The sequence below is a fragment of the Pan troglodytes genome, chromosome 16 (assembly GCF_028858775.2).
Source record: "Pan troglodytes isolate AG18354 chromosome 16, NHGRI_mPanTro3-v2.0_pri, whole genome shotgun sequence".
Classification (NCBI taxonomy): Eukaryota; Metazoa; Chordata; class Mammalia; order Primates; family Hominidae; genus Pan; species Pan troglodytes.
The window spans coordinates 72,884,818-72,897,799 of record NC_072414.2 but is presented as its reverse complement, the minus strand read 5'-3'; the positions used below and the strand labels follow the sequence as shown (position 1 = coordinate 72,897,799).

Below are 12,982 nucleotides of genomic sequence, written 5' to 3'. Positions count from 1 at the left end.
CATGTTAAGATGAAGTGGGGGCCCATTTTGCATCCCCCACCCCCACTATCCAGCCTACAGATACTGTGCCATAGAGCCTTCCTTTGAAGGCAGACTGCACCCCACATCTGCCTGCATCCTGCAGCTTTGGTGCTAACCATTGCATTTCAAGAAAGACACCACTGACAGTATCAATGTAGTGAGAAGCATTTTCCAAACTGTGTTACAGAACACCAGCTCTGTAAGATGCGAATGAGTTTAGGCATCGCTAGGATAACCAAAGCTAAGCATGTATTTTTATTGCAAGCCTTTGCTCTGCTAGCACGCATCGTGAATTTCCAAAACAGGGAAAGAAGGCATGTATGCTGTGTTTGCCAAGGTCATTTAACTACAGAGGCCAGTCTCTTTTTGTTTGTTTGGATACTTGCTACTATCTCACAGAACCAGCGATGTTTACACAGAACACAGTTAGATACAGAGGCACACAGTGATACTATTTAATAAGCAATACTATTTAATATCATTGCTGACTATATCACATACATTATCTGGTTTAATCTTCCTAAAGACCCTTTGAACTCAGTTCTGTCATCATCCTCACTTCACACAGGAAGGAACTGAGTCCCACAAAATTTCCATCAGTCCCCCAAGGCCATACTGGCAGATGAAAACACAGGTCTCTGTGACTCTATGCTCTTTTACCTCAATGTTCTACTGAAGCCCACAGTAACTGTTATATCAAGAAAGAGTTAGGAGTTGAATGAAGCAGGAGAGACAGCAGTGGGTTTGCTGAGCTTGGTGGTGACATTTTGAATGACATTGTTGAGAACCATCACCAAGGCTCAGAGAGAGCAAAAGTTGAGAAGGTCACATTTGTGTTAGGACAGGAGTAAGAAGCAGGAGTTGGAGGAATTTCAGACCACCCTTCCCAAAAGTTGGTGGTGAAGAAAGGGAAAGAGCAAAGGTGGCTGCCCAAGGGGGAATTAGGGATGAGGGAAGCTGTCCTCTGAGGATAAAGGATATCAGAGCCTGTCTACAGGCAGCAGGGAGAGAGGAGCTCATGAGCAAGGGGCTACCAGGACACTGTAGGATCAGCCCAGAGCCAGGCTTTAAGGCACTCTCAGCTCTGCACACCTACAAATCCCTCTTTCTCCCGAGCCAGTATCTGCTTGTCTGGAATCTCTTCCTCCTTCAGATCAGGGATGCTGTTTAGGAAAAAGGCTTCTGTGATGCTACTGAGTGGCCTCTGCATTCCAAATCAGGATCTCGTCTTTGTCTGTATTTGGCCTCTTTTTGTCCCATCAGCTAAAAACATCTTTCCAAACATAGTCAGCCGTGAGTAAATCCTTCAAGCCAAAATGAAGGAAGCAAATGTAAAATACCGATGGAGATCATCCAGTTCCCAAGGCAGCATCTCCGAATGTGGAAATCTCTGCCCCAGTGGCGGAGCATTTACAGGGTGAGGTGCCAATCCATAAACCCAATTCCCATGCGGGGGATGGCTCTTGGAGATCTTAGGGAAGGGCACTGGAATGTGCTCCATTACCCTGCTGTCTGTCTGGCTTAAAGAGTTAGAGGCCTGCACTTCATCTAGATTCTAAGCCAGGACAATTTGGTTTTACCTTGGGAAGGCCTCAAGGCCTGCAGACTCCAAATCCTAACCCACCAGCTTGGCCATCAAGCTGAGTGAGGTTGGACCTCTATGTGGCCACCAAGACCAGGCTGTAACTGGTACCTCAGCCACCTAGTGTCTGTACAATGGCCCTCCCAGTTTGCAGCTGGCATCCCTGAGAGCCAGGCCGGAGGGAGACCTTGGCATACAGGGCAGCAAGGGTCTTCTGGTTCTGAGAGGTTGTCCACAGCTCTGGCTACAAGAGTCCACCTCCACTGTGGGTAGAAGTGACCCACGTGGCTGCTCCAGATACAGCTCCATGGGCTACCCCTGAACTGCTGCCTTCCCTCTTGCCCCACGCATCTCTCACTCCCCCAGCCTATCTTCATGAACTCACACTCCTGGCTCAAGGCCTATGCCATCTTTCCCAGTCTCTCCCAGCCTCTCCCAGCTCTCCCAGCCTCTCCCAGCTCTCCCAGCTTTTCCCAGCAATCTCAGCCTCTCCCAGCTCTCCCAGCCTCTCCCAGCCTCTCCCAGATCTCACAGCCTCTCCCAGCTCTCCCAGCCTCTCCCAGCAATCCCAGCCTCTCCCAGCCTCCAGCCCTGCCAGGATGCTCACTCTCAACACTGCCCTGCTGGGTGTCCTAGAGTGCCCAAGGCCTATGCCCCTGCCACCAGCCATTCTTGTGCCGCTTCCCCCTTTTTGAGTCCATTGCTGCAGCTAAGACCTGGGCTCAGCACTCTGAGAAAGGTTTGCTATTCCAAAGACAGCCAAAAACATTTCACAGGCATTTTCTAACTGAACCACCCTGAGAGGAAGCCATCACATTCTCCACATCACGTGTGAGGAAACTGAAGACCTGCCTGGTCAAGTAGCTTGCCAGTGGTCACACAGCAAGTGAGTGAGAAAGCACAGCCACACAACCACACTCCAGGGTGTGTGTGTGTGTGTGTGTGTGTGTGTGTGGTGTGTATTTTCCCTGAGATTCACAACAGCTTCCATTCAAACTGCTCCAGATCTGTAATTACAGGCTTCCAGTAATCTTAATATCTTTCTCTTTAGTAAAGTTAAATGTAGGTGAATTTAAGCTAAATTTATGAATAGAACTTCAACAAAAATGCTTAGAACAAGTAAAGCTCCAAAGACTCAGTGAAGCCTGTTATCTTTCCTAACCAATTCTACATTGTTCTCTTCACCATGTATCCTGACCTCCATCACCACCCTGTGTGAGAAAGGTGTGACTGCATCCATTGCACTGGTTCTGCAAATCGCATGAGGGAGCAGGACAGACCTGAGACCTGCACCCAGGGCAAAGTGTGGGCCACACACTGGGCTCCATGCTTTCCATGTTCTCTGCTTGCTCAATCCTGGAAGCAACCATGTAGGGTAAGCAGTGCCATCCTCTCCATTTTACAGAAGCATAGAGCAGTAAAATGACTGGCCCAAGATCACATGGCTTGTAAGCGGCAGAACTCCAATCGCAACCCAGGAAGTCTGGCTCCAGAGCCCATGCTTATCCCTGACATTCTGAATTTATTGTAAATCTTGATGTCTTTCAGCTTCAGCCAGAAAACATTCTCCTTTCCTTTTTCCTTCAGACAGAAAAAAATCCTACATCTTCCAGCAATGGCTCCAGCACAGTCCTCTACCACCTGCTGGGGAGAATCAGCCTTCATGTGTGGACAGCATCTCCACATGAAACCCACTTGCATCTCATCTCATCTCATCCTCACGACAGCCCTATGTGTTTGGTGTTGTTTCGCCACTTGACTGAGCAGGAAACTGAGGTTCAGAGAGGTTAAGCTACTTGCCCAAGGTCCCACAGCTCACAGTCTGTGGATCAAGCCCTTGAACCCAGGCCCCCCTAGACTGGGCTCCAAAGCCGATGATCTCTTCTCCTTACTCAGTGGGAGGTTTTAAATCAGAGCATTTAAAACACAGAAACAACAGACAATCCTTTATAATAGAAGAGTACATCGAATAGAACCACACTAGTGTCACACAGACAGCCTCCTCATTTTCCCATAACCATATGCCTGTTGGCGAGGCTCGCTCTGCTTGGTTTAAAGCAGTGCTTACAAACTCAAATGCCCACAGGGACCAGCAGGCAATGAAAGGAGTGGCACCGGCCTGGGGTTTTACAGTAATTGTAACAGCCATGGTAGGCCTGCTGCACACTGGAGAATGCACACCCACCTGTCTTAGGGGAGGCAGCCTTGACTCTGCTCTAAGCCATTGTTGCCATGCAGGGAGGCAGGATGGGCATTGCCAACTCATCCTACTTTTCAAAAGAAGCCAGGAATCCAGATTTTTATGTAGAATCTCTTAATTTTTAAATGATGGAAACTAATTCAAATGTTTCTTTAACCACTATTTAAGCCAAACAAAACACATCGTGTAGCTGGATTCAGCTTAAAGGGTGTCATTCTGTGACATCCGGTTTTAAAGTTTATAGAGGATATAAAGTGTAGTTCATTTAAAGAAAGTCCAATTTAGTGTAAAATTATCAATTTAGTGTAAAAATGTTCAAATGTTTCTCTAAACACAGTATAAGCCAAACAAAACATATCTGGTTGCTAGATTCAGCTTGCGGGGTACCACTTTGTGATGTCCAGTGTTAAAGTTTACAGAGGATAGAAATGTAGTTCACTTCGAGAAAGGTCAATTTAGTACGAAAATTATCTGTGGAAATCAAGACAAGCCTCTGATACACATGCCAATTTGTTAATGAGAGTATTTCTCCCAGCAGCACTTGCTCTGAAGGAACACTTGGTTCATCAGAAGAAAAAAAGCCCATTGTTGTCACCATCTCAAATCTGTTGGGTAGATACCACAGCCGAGTCTTCGCATGATCCCCCTGTCTGCAGTTAGCAGAGCTGTCATGCTGTGTGGCCGTGGAATGATCTCCAGATTTCATGTGATGCCAGTGAAGTACAGGAAAAACTGGACTCCCAGAAACCACCACAAAGTAATCACTCTCCCATCTCTGCTTGGTACCTTTGGTAAGGACAAACCTCTATTTTCTCCTTCCTGTTTGGTTGGTGATCTGCTCCCAGTTGATATCTTTCTGAAACCTGAGCTAAGGATGGTTCAATCCCCAAAGGCCCTGGATTAAGTGTCTACATCCAAACACCCCTCCAGTGCTAACCATCCATGGCCCATCCCCAGAGTTCCCTGAGGGAAGGAGGTTCTTACCAACAAGCCATTGGAGCCATGGACTGTGACGCAGCGAGAGAATGTATGATGGATGGAGAGGTCCCTGATGTATGTGGGTGGGTCATAACCTCCCCTTTCGTCTACATCACCGGCCAGGTGGAAGTGAATCGGGTACTGACCCATCAGCTGCTGTCCCATAAGCTTCAGCTCCATGCCCTCCAGGTGTGCTGCCTTAAATCCCAGAGCAAACTAGGAGAGGAGAACCGAGAGTCAGAGGAGCCCATGAGATGCTTTGTGATTTCCCTGGCTGGTGCCCATATTCCAAAGATGCAGAGGCATTGTTCTCTGTCAGTCCCCACTTAGTACTCAGTAAATCAAAGATATTCTCTGCAAATGGGTTAGAATGCCTGGCCCTTCTTATACTGTGGAAGACAGGCAAGGCACTGCTAATGACAGAGGACATTGTGAGGAAATGGAGTGCTTAGAAATGAGATGTTCTGAAGAGCTATGCTATAGCTGGGGCTCACTTTGAACCTCCTTTCCTGTCTCCCAAACCATCAAGTGTTATGAGCAAGGGATAACCCTGAGATAATCTGGAGGAGTGGGCTGGCAAAAAGCATGCCCTATGACCATGGGGAATCCAGGTTACAGTGAACTATGGAGCAGCAAGAGCCTTTGCCATTGTCTCCCACCCAAGACCTTCTCCTAGCAGAGGGAAAGGGAACACCGACTCGGGAATCTTCATGAGCCCATGTTCTGGTGGCATGCGTGTGAGTGGAGGGAACGCCACACACTCACTTCACGATATGCATAGACCCATTCTTTCGGGCTCAAGAAAACCTCTTGACCACACGGAACTCCTGCCCTCCAGGGTGCCTACCATGAAAACACAGTCTGAAAATGAATCCTGTCAAAAGTCAGGCTCAGCTAACCTCTACTAAAGAAGGATAATCTTGGCATGCTAACCATTTCTTCCAAAAATAGGTGTCAACTGGAGTGTCAACTCCAGTAGTAGCGGCCCTGGAGAGCTGTGTTGAGAATGATTCTGAGGGCTAGTTTGAGCTCAGTGGGAAAGAGTCCCCTGATCATTCAGGGACTGGTCTCAGGATTGAAAAGGGGGCTATAGCAGCTTGTGTGACATAGACCTGCTATTTCTGCTTTAGTATCACTAATGAGTTTCTCAACTGAGGACAGTACCGTCACCTCTGCCCCACCCTATACCCAGGAGATGACTGGATATATAAAGTGTTTTTGGTGGTGATAATGACTGGGGAGCGCTGCTAGCATTGAATGAGTAGGGGCCAGGGATGATAGAAATCCTATAATATAGGCCTATGTGACAAAGAATCATCTCACATAAAATGCCAGTAGGGCCCCCATTGTGAATGCTGTAAGTTTCACTCCATTTGTCTCTTCAGTTCCACTACCAAAAAGTCTTATCCTTAAAGTGCGTGATATTAGCTTTACGAGAACTGTCTTAGCAAAACTCTGAGGTAATATTATGCTATTGGCATTGAAACCAATTACCACATGAAGAAATTGTGGGTATCTTAAGCAATATAATATGCCTGGAAAAGGCACTTTGCATTGTGATATAAAAGAAATTCCTCTTTGAGCTTAATACTAGGAAAACGTAAGCACCAGTAAATTAGTATCGTTTTTCTATATTGTGCGGTAAGAACCCTGCAGCTCACTATGTCTCTTCTTTGTCTTGACTCTAGCCAGGAAACTCACAGGTAAATTTAATGCTACAACTTCTTTTTGTTTTTGTTGTTGTTTTTGTTTTGAGATGGAGTCTCACTCTGTCACCAGGCTGGAGTGCAGTGGTGAGATCTCGGCTCCCTGAACCTCTGCCTCCTGGGTTCAAGCAATTCTCCTGTCTCAGCCTCCCAAGTAGCTGGGATTACAGGCGCCCGCCACCAGCCCAGCTAATTTTTGTATTTTTAGTAGAGACGGGGTTTCACCATGGTGGCTAGGCTGGTCTCGAATTCCTGACCTCAGGTGATCCACCCGCCTTGGCTCCCCAAAGTGTTGGGATTACAGGCGGGAGCCACCACGCCCAGCCAATGCTGTGACTTCTAGTTCCTCTCACCTGCTTATTGTTTTATCTATATGGTAATGGATCCATTGTAAATGTGACCTTTTGCAAGTTAAATGCTAGTTCTTTTAGGAAGTGATCAGGGCAATAATGAAGTAATCATGAAATAATGAAGACAAGGAATGAAGGCAATGTTGAAACAGTGTGATGTGTACCATGTGGCCGAGAGCAGAGAGCTGTTTGTTGCTGAGTTAGCTCCATCATCTCTCTTATTCCCAAATATTGGTGGGGGGGAGCTGCACACTAATGGATAATACATAAGACTTCTCAAACTTCCAGAAGGTGCCCTCCCCTTGATCCCACCTCCTGTTCCCCCACCCTCATCCCTACCAAGAAGGCCCGTCTAGAGGCTGACATCATAGGAACTCTCCTGGTTGGGTTGAAAGACTCTGCCAGAGAGACACATACCTTGATGTGGCCCCCAAAGGTATCGAAGTCAAAGAAATTGCAGATGTGGTTTCTGTAGGGGTAGCATTTGTCCTCCATCTCCCCCATCACTATGATGTTCCGGCTCAGAAGCCCAACCTCCGCCCGCATGTCCACGCCGTCTATCTCCTCCCCGATGTGCAGGTACATTGGTTTCCCTAGGGCAGAAAGGGGGGACAGTAAACAACAGCAGGTACTGCATGCCCACTGAGTTCTGGGCCCCTGCCAGGTGCTTCCATGGCTGCTGCTTACTCATCGCCATGCCCGGTGTGCACAGTAGTCTCATGTTACAGAAGGATGAAGGTCAGGGAGGTGAAGTCACACGCCTGCATGCAGACCCAGATCTCACAGTTACACAGGCTTAGGTCTGAAGCCTTTGGCAGAAATGGCTAATTGTCCCCTAATATTTGTCTCCTCTTCTGCTTTTCAGTCCTAGACTCCCGCATTTTAGCTGGACACAGGGCCACCCAAGGGAATGACATTTCTCAGCCTCCCTGCAGTTAGGTGTGGCTGTAAGGTTTGAGAAGTGATAAGTGCCACCTCCAGACTGCCCTCCTCTTGCTCTTTTCTGGGGGCTGGCAGGCCAGCCTCACCCATGCAGGTGAGCACCATGCCCCAGAGATGGCAGAGCAACGGGAGAGAAGAAACCTGGTCTCTGGATGATACCGTAGATTGCCGATCTTAGGAAGATAAAACAGAACCCCTCTGTCTTTAAAGCCCCTGCTTTACAGCAGTGCAAATTCATAATCTGTTAAAGCAGGCAAATCCCTATTCTGCTTACCTCAGCCTCATGTAGAGTGTGTATCTACAGCCTGGGGCTCCAGAAAGAGCCAGATTGGAGCTTCTGCATCCACCACTGTGGCTTGGCTCTGGATGCCTCCATGGTACCACGTGGAGCGGTGAAGAACGGCCTCCACCCGACTCTGTACTGAGCTCCTCACCATCCCCCACCCTTCCTCTGGTGTCGGTGGAGAGGATGCTCTCCCGACTTGTGCACTGACCCCCAGTCTTACCCCTTTCCATATCCTTAAGGCCCTGGACTCCCTCCACTAGTAATTTTATTTCTTCCTTCATTTGGGCTCCTTATATTCCGTCTTCAAACTTCTCTAGACCTTCCCATCCTTAAAAAACTAACAAACAAAAGACCTTTTCCAGTTCTGCTACCCCTCCTAGTAATTGCCAGTCTTTCTCCTGCTGTAATCAGAGCCCCTGAACTTGTGGTCTGTACCTAACCCCTCCGTTTTCTCTCCATTCTCTCCCTCCCATCACTCCACTCAATCTCTTGCCAAATGCAGTCCCTTCCTCCCCACTCTGTGCAGAAAATGCATCTCAAGAACGGTGCAGGGTGACAAGAGTTCAAACTTTAGAACTGCCTTTGATTTATAGCCGCAAATTCTGCCTCCACAACAATCCCACACTCTTTTATGGAATAAAGAGATCTTAGGTGGGCTCTAAATTCGTTGGGCTCTTCACTGAGGTTGCTGACCTGGCTTATGGATACTTTCTCTTCCATTTGAGGATACAATTACAGACAGCAGTAACCTCCCATGTGGATACCCAGCCTGAACCACACCACCTACACGGCTTGGCTTTCGCTGTGATCTTAACTGGAGCAATGGAGCACTGGCCTCAGCCCCCAGACACTGCCAGTGTTCACATGTGAAGGCCATGGTTGTAATTAGCCCTGAGTAACACCCACTCCAGTGACACTGTCCTGCTCTCTCCTCCACAGGAAGAGCTGACTCTTGCCTGCCCCTTCACCCTGCGCATATCCTGTATGCCTGCAGTGTTTCTAGGGATGTTTACTGTTCTGGGATTCTGCAGACTCAGTGAGATTGTGGGGTTTTTTTTTGAAGTATCTTATTCAAGATGTGAAATTGACGCAGGGCAAATTTGAGAAAATATCTCCTATGGAGTTGCTATTAGTTTCCTATCCTGCAGTAACAAATTACTGTAAATTTAGGGGCTTAAAACAACATAAATTTATTCTCTTATAGCCTTGGGAGTCACAAGTATGAAATGAATCTAACGGGGATAAATCAAGGTGTCAACAGGGCTGGTTCCACATGGAGGCTCCAGAGGAGAATCTGTTCCTTGCCCTTTTCAGATTTGAGTGGCTGCCTGTGTTCTTGGCTCATGACCCCTTCCGCCATCTTTAACGTGCATCACTCCAGTCGCTGCCCCTGTCATCACGTCACTTTCTTCTGACTCTGACCTTCCTATGTCCCTCTTTTAAGGACCCTTGTGATCACATTTGGCCCACCCAGATAATCCAAGATAATCTCCCATCTCCAGAACCTTAATTTACCACATCTGCAAAGTCCCTTTTGTCACATAAGCTAACATTCATGGGTACTGAAGATCAGGACATGAATATATTTAGGGGTCATTATTCCATCTATCACAGAGTCCTCCTTCTTTTTCAGATACTGGGTTGGGTCTTGCCCTGTCACCCAGGCTGGAGTGCAGTGGTGTGATCACAGCTCACTGTAGTCTCGAACTCCTGGGCTCAAAAAATCCTCCTGCCTGGGGATCCCAAAATGCTGGGACTACAGGTGGGTGCCACCACACCCAGCACAGAATCCTTCTTTAAACAAGTATCAGACTTTAAGTAATAATAATCTTAGAAAGATTTCATTTACTGCAATGGACTCTTACTCCCTGATATGCAGATGCCAAAAAGCTCTGTGCCCTGCCAAAGGGGTCAGGAGTGGACACCACACGTGGAAGCTGTCAGGCCTTTGGTTTCATCCAGGGTTCTGACACCAACCAGGGGAAATGATATGAAATGAGTTAACTCTGCAGAATGCTGGAGCCCCCTCCTCCAGGGCAGCCCACTGAACATGGCTTCTCATTTGGGCCACAGGGCCATGTGTCTTTACAGTTCTAAGATCCAGAAGCAGGGCTCCTTCCGGCCACCCACAGAAAAACCTTTCCTTCCATCCCTGACTCATCTCCCATCCATCAGCTCTGTGGTCTTCAGTTACGGGGCCTTCCCAGGTGTAGGGTGCAGAATCTTTCTGAAACAGAGCTTTGCACTGGCTTCTGAGTGGATCCTGAGAGCACACAGCAAACTTCACCAAGGAAAGGAATCAGACTTCCCAAACTCCCCAAAGGGTTGAGCATGTTGAGGGAAAAGGCACAGAGAGCAACAGGCTCAGTCTTGCCAGGCAGGGGATGGCAAAGAGGTCTCCATGCAAAACTCAGCTCCCCGTTTACCAGTCTAAGGGGTTGACACAGTGAAACTCCAACTCCTGTGGGTTCATCTCATCACTCCCACATACCCTCTTCTGTTCCGGCCAGACCAGACCATCATCCTTCCTTGAACATGCCTTTGCTATTTTACATCTCAGAGCTTTCACGCGTGTATCTCCCTCTACCTGCAGCAAGCTTTCTCCACTTTGTCCCACTTAGCTCCAGTTCCTCCTTCTCAGTGATGTCCTCCCTGACCACACTCAATGTTAGTCTTTCCCTCTGGGAGTTCCTGCAGTGCTCAGCAGAGCCAGGAAACCAGGCCGAGCCTCCCCGCCTCCAGGACATTCATCCTTCGTCTTCCAACCATCCCTTACAGCACGTGCATCCTGGTGCTCTGGGTGCTTCTCTCAACTTGCCAGCATCCACCTTAAAATATGGTGTCCAGGAAAGACACTGACTAGAGGCTTCTGCTCTTGTAGGTGGCCAGAGGACCTTCCTCAGGGATCTGGTCTTGAACGTGGCTGCAGAGGTAAGATAATGTGATGGGGAGGATTGTGACTCTGGAGCCAGGCTGTGAGGGTCAGATTCCAACTCAGCTCACAGCTGTGAGTCCCTGAGCATATTTAAGCTCCTGGAACCTCAGGCTTTTCATCTATAAAATGGAGATAATAATAGCACATACCTCAAAAGTTGGCTGTGATTGTTAAATGAGTTAATCCATGGGCTGTGCTTAGAAATTAAGCCCCTGGCATATGGTAGGAGGCTAGTGTAACAGAAATGACACCTGCAGCTGTCACTAGCACCATCCCCAAGGCTCCCACCACTGGCTTCACACCTATAATAACGGGAGTTGGTAGATAGCAAATTTGGCATCTTTCTTTGTTCCGTAGGAGAAGTTGGGCAGGGTGTAGGAGTGACTGTCAGGTAGGTGGAGGCACTGTGTTTATCAGACTCCCGTCAGCCAAGGAAATATAAGTCAGATTGAGAGCTGCAAGAATATTTCAGTCCCACAGCCGTCTTCCCGGCTGCAGAGCTTCCTATCAGAACCTTTTACAAGACCTGGCCATGGCTGTTAGCTGCGGCAGCCACCTTATCTGTCCTGCTGCCGCCTTCACTGGCCACTCCCAGGCTGCTATCCGAGAGATGAGGGACAGTGTGTGCCTGACTCCCCCGCACCCCATCCTGCCTCAGAATTCTCCCACCAGCATCCACTCCTCCCTTCCTCCTCAAAGTACTGATACGTGAAGCCCAACCAGGGAAAAGCAGATGTGGCCAAACTAGCCTTGTCTCAAATAATACAGAAGAGCCATGAGCACCTGGGTGAGTGGGGAGGAGGCCTGGGAAGCAGAGGGGCTCTGCACAGTTGCCCTACACAGGGCTGCAGATGTCACCCTTCCCTAGTCTTTACTCTGCAGGTGTCCTGCTTCCACAACCCCCAGATCCCTCTCTAGAGAGTACACAGGGTGCTAGGTACCCCAGGGTCAAGAGAAGAAAAAACATCAAAGACCTTCCAATGGAGGGAGCCAGAGTGTGCACATGTAGCTCAGACCTAGCAGGACTCAGTGAGTCTGGTGGAGAGGGAGATGGAGCCCGACCTTCTCAGATCGGGTATGAGGACAAGCCCAGAGGGACTTAAGCTGGAGGGCCCCAGAAAGCAAACTTAAACCCAGGTTCCTCGCAGTCATCTTCAGGTGGAGACTTTGGGAACAAGGGCCTTCACTGAGGGAGAACGAAGCTGAGTTGAAATCCTGGCTCAGCTGTTGACTCGCTTGACCTACATCAGTGCCGCCCACTAGAACTTCCTGTGATGAAGGAAATGCTCTATTCTGCGTTGTCCAGTATGGTAGCCACTAGTCACCGGTGGCTACTGGACACACGAAACCTGGCTGCTGTGACTGAGGAATCAATTTTTTTTTTTTTTTTTTGAGACAAAGTCTCACTCTTGTCCCCCAGGCTGGAGTGCAATGGTGCGATCTCGGCTCACTGCAACCTCCACCTCCAAGGTTCAAGCGATTCTCCTGCTGCAGCCTCCCGAGTAGCTGGGATTACAGGTGCCTGCCACCACACCCGGTTAATTTTTGTATTTTTAGTAGAGACGGGGTTTCACTATGTTGGCCAGGCTGGTCTCGAACTCCTGACCTCAGGTGATCCACCCACCTCAGCCTCCCAAAGTGTTGGGATTACAAGCGTAAGCCACCACGCCTGGCCAGGAATAGAACTTTTAACGTAATGTAATCCAATTTAGACTTAAGTAGCCACATGTGGCTCGTGGCCACCATATTGGAAATTAAATGTCTAGATATTTAATTTCCATGAGCCTCAGTTTCCTCATTCGTGTCATGAAGAAAACAGTAGCCCCTACTGTATTAGGTTGTTGTGAAGAGTGAACAAGATGGTTTATGTGAAGTACTTGGAATATCACAGAAAACGAAATTCATGTTAATTCTAGCTAATAGTGGCATTCTTTAAAGATGTGGGGGGTGTTTATGGGCAAAGTGGGGAGGTGGTAAAGACA

At 48.3% G+C, this 12,982-nt stretch overlaps 1 protein-coding gene and 1 long non-coding RNA gene across 5 annotated transcripts in view; one reads left to right on the top strand and one right to left on the bottom strand.

Annotated features, from left to right (window-relative positions):
- Window positions 1-12,982, bottom strand: part of CEMIP (cell migration inducing hyaluronidase 1) — a 172,192-nt gene that overhangs the window by 37,583 nt on the left and 121,627 nt on the right. For both annotated transcript variants that reach the window (XM_001156578.7, XM_016927282.4), the window contains exons 12-13: window positions 7,255-7,430; window positions 4,788-4,997 (exon numbers count right to left, since the gene is read on the bottom strand). In XM_001156578.7, coding sequence (XP_001156578.2) covers window positions 4,788-4,997; window positions 7,255-7,430 — 386 coding nt within the window. The remainder of the gene's footprint in view (window positions 1-4,787; window positions 4,998-7,254; window positions 7,431-12,982) is intronic.
- Window positions 1-12,982, top strand: part of LOC129137159 (uncharacterized) — a 52,550-nt gene that overhangs the window by 34,708 nt on the left and 4,860 nt on the right. Inside the window, exons 1-2 of one of the 3 annotated variants that reach the window (XR_010151452.1) lie at window positions 2,828-2,978; window positions 4,342-4,594. This is a non-coding gene — a long non-coding RNA (uncharacterized LOC129137159). Of the gene's footprint in view, window positions 1-2,827; window positions 2,979-3,190; window positions 4,595-12,982 lie in introns of those variants that run through there. The other 2 variants (XR_010151451.1, XR_008539376.2) reach the window with 2 other exon arrangements.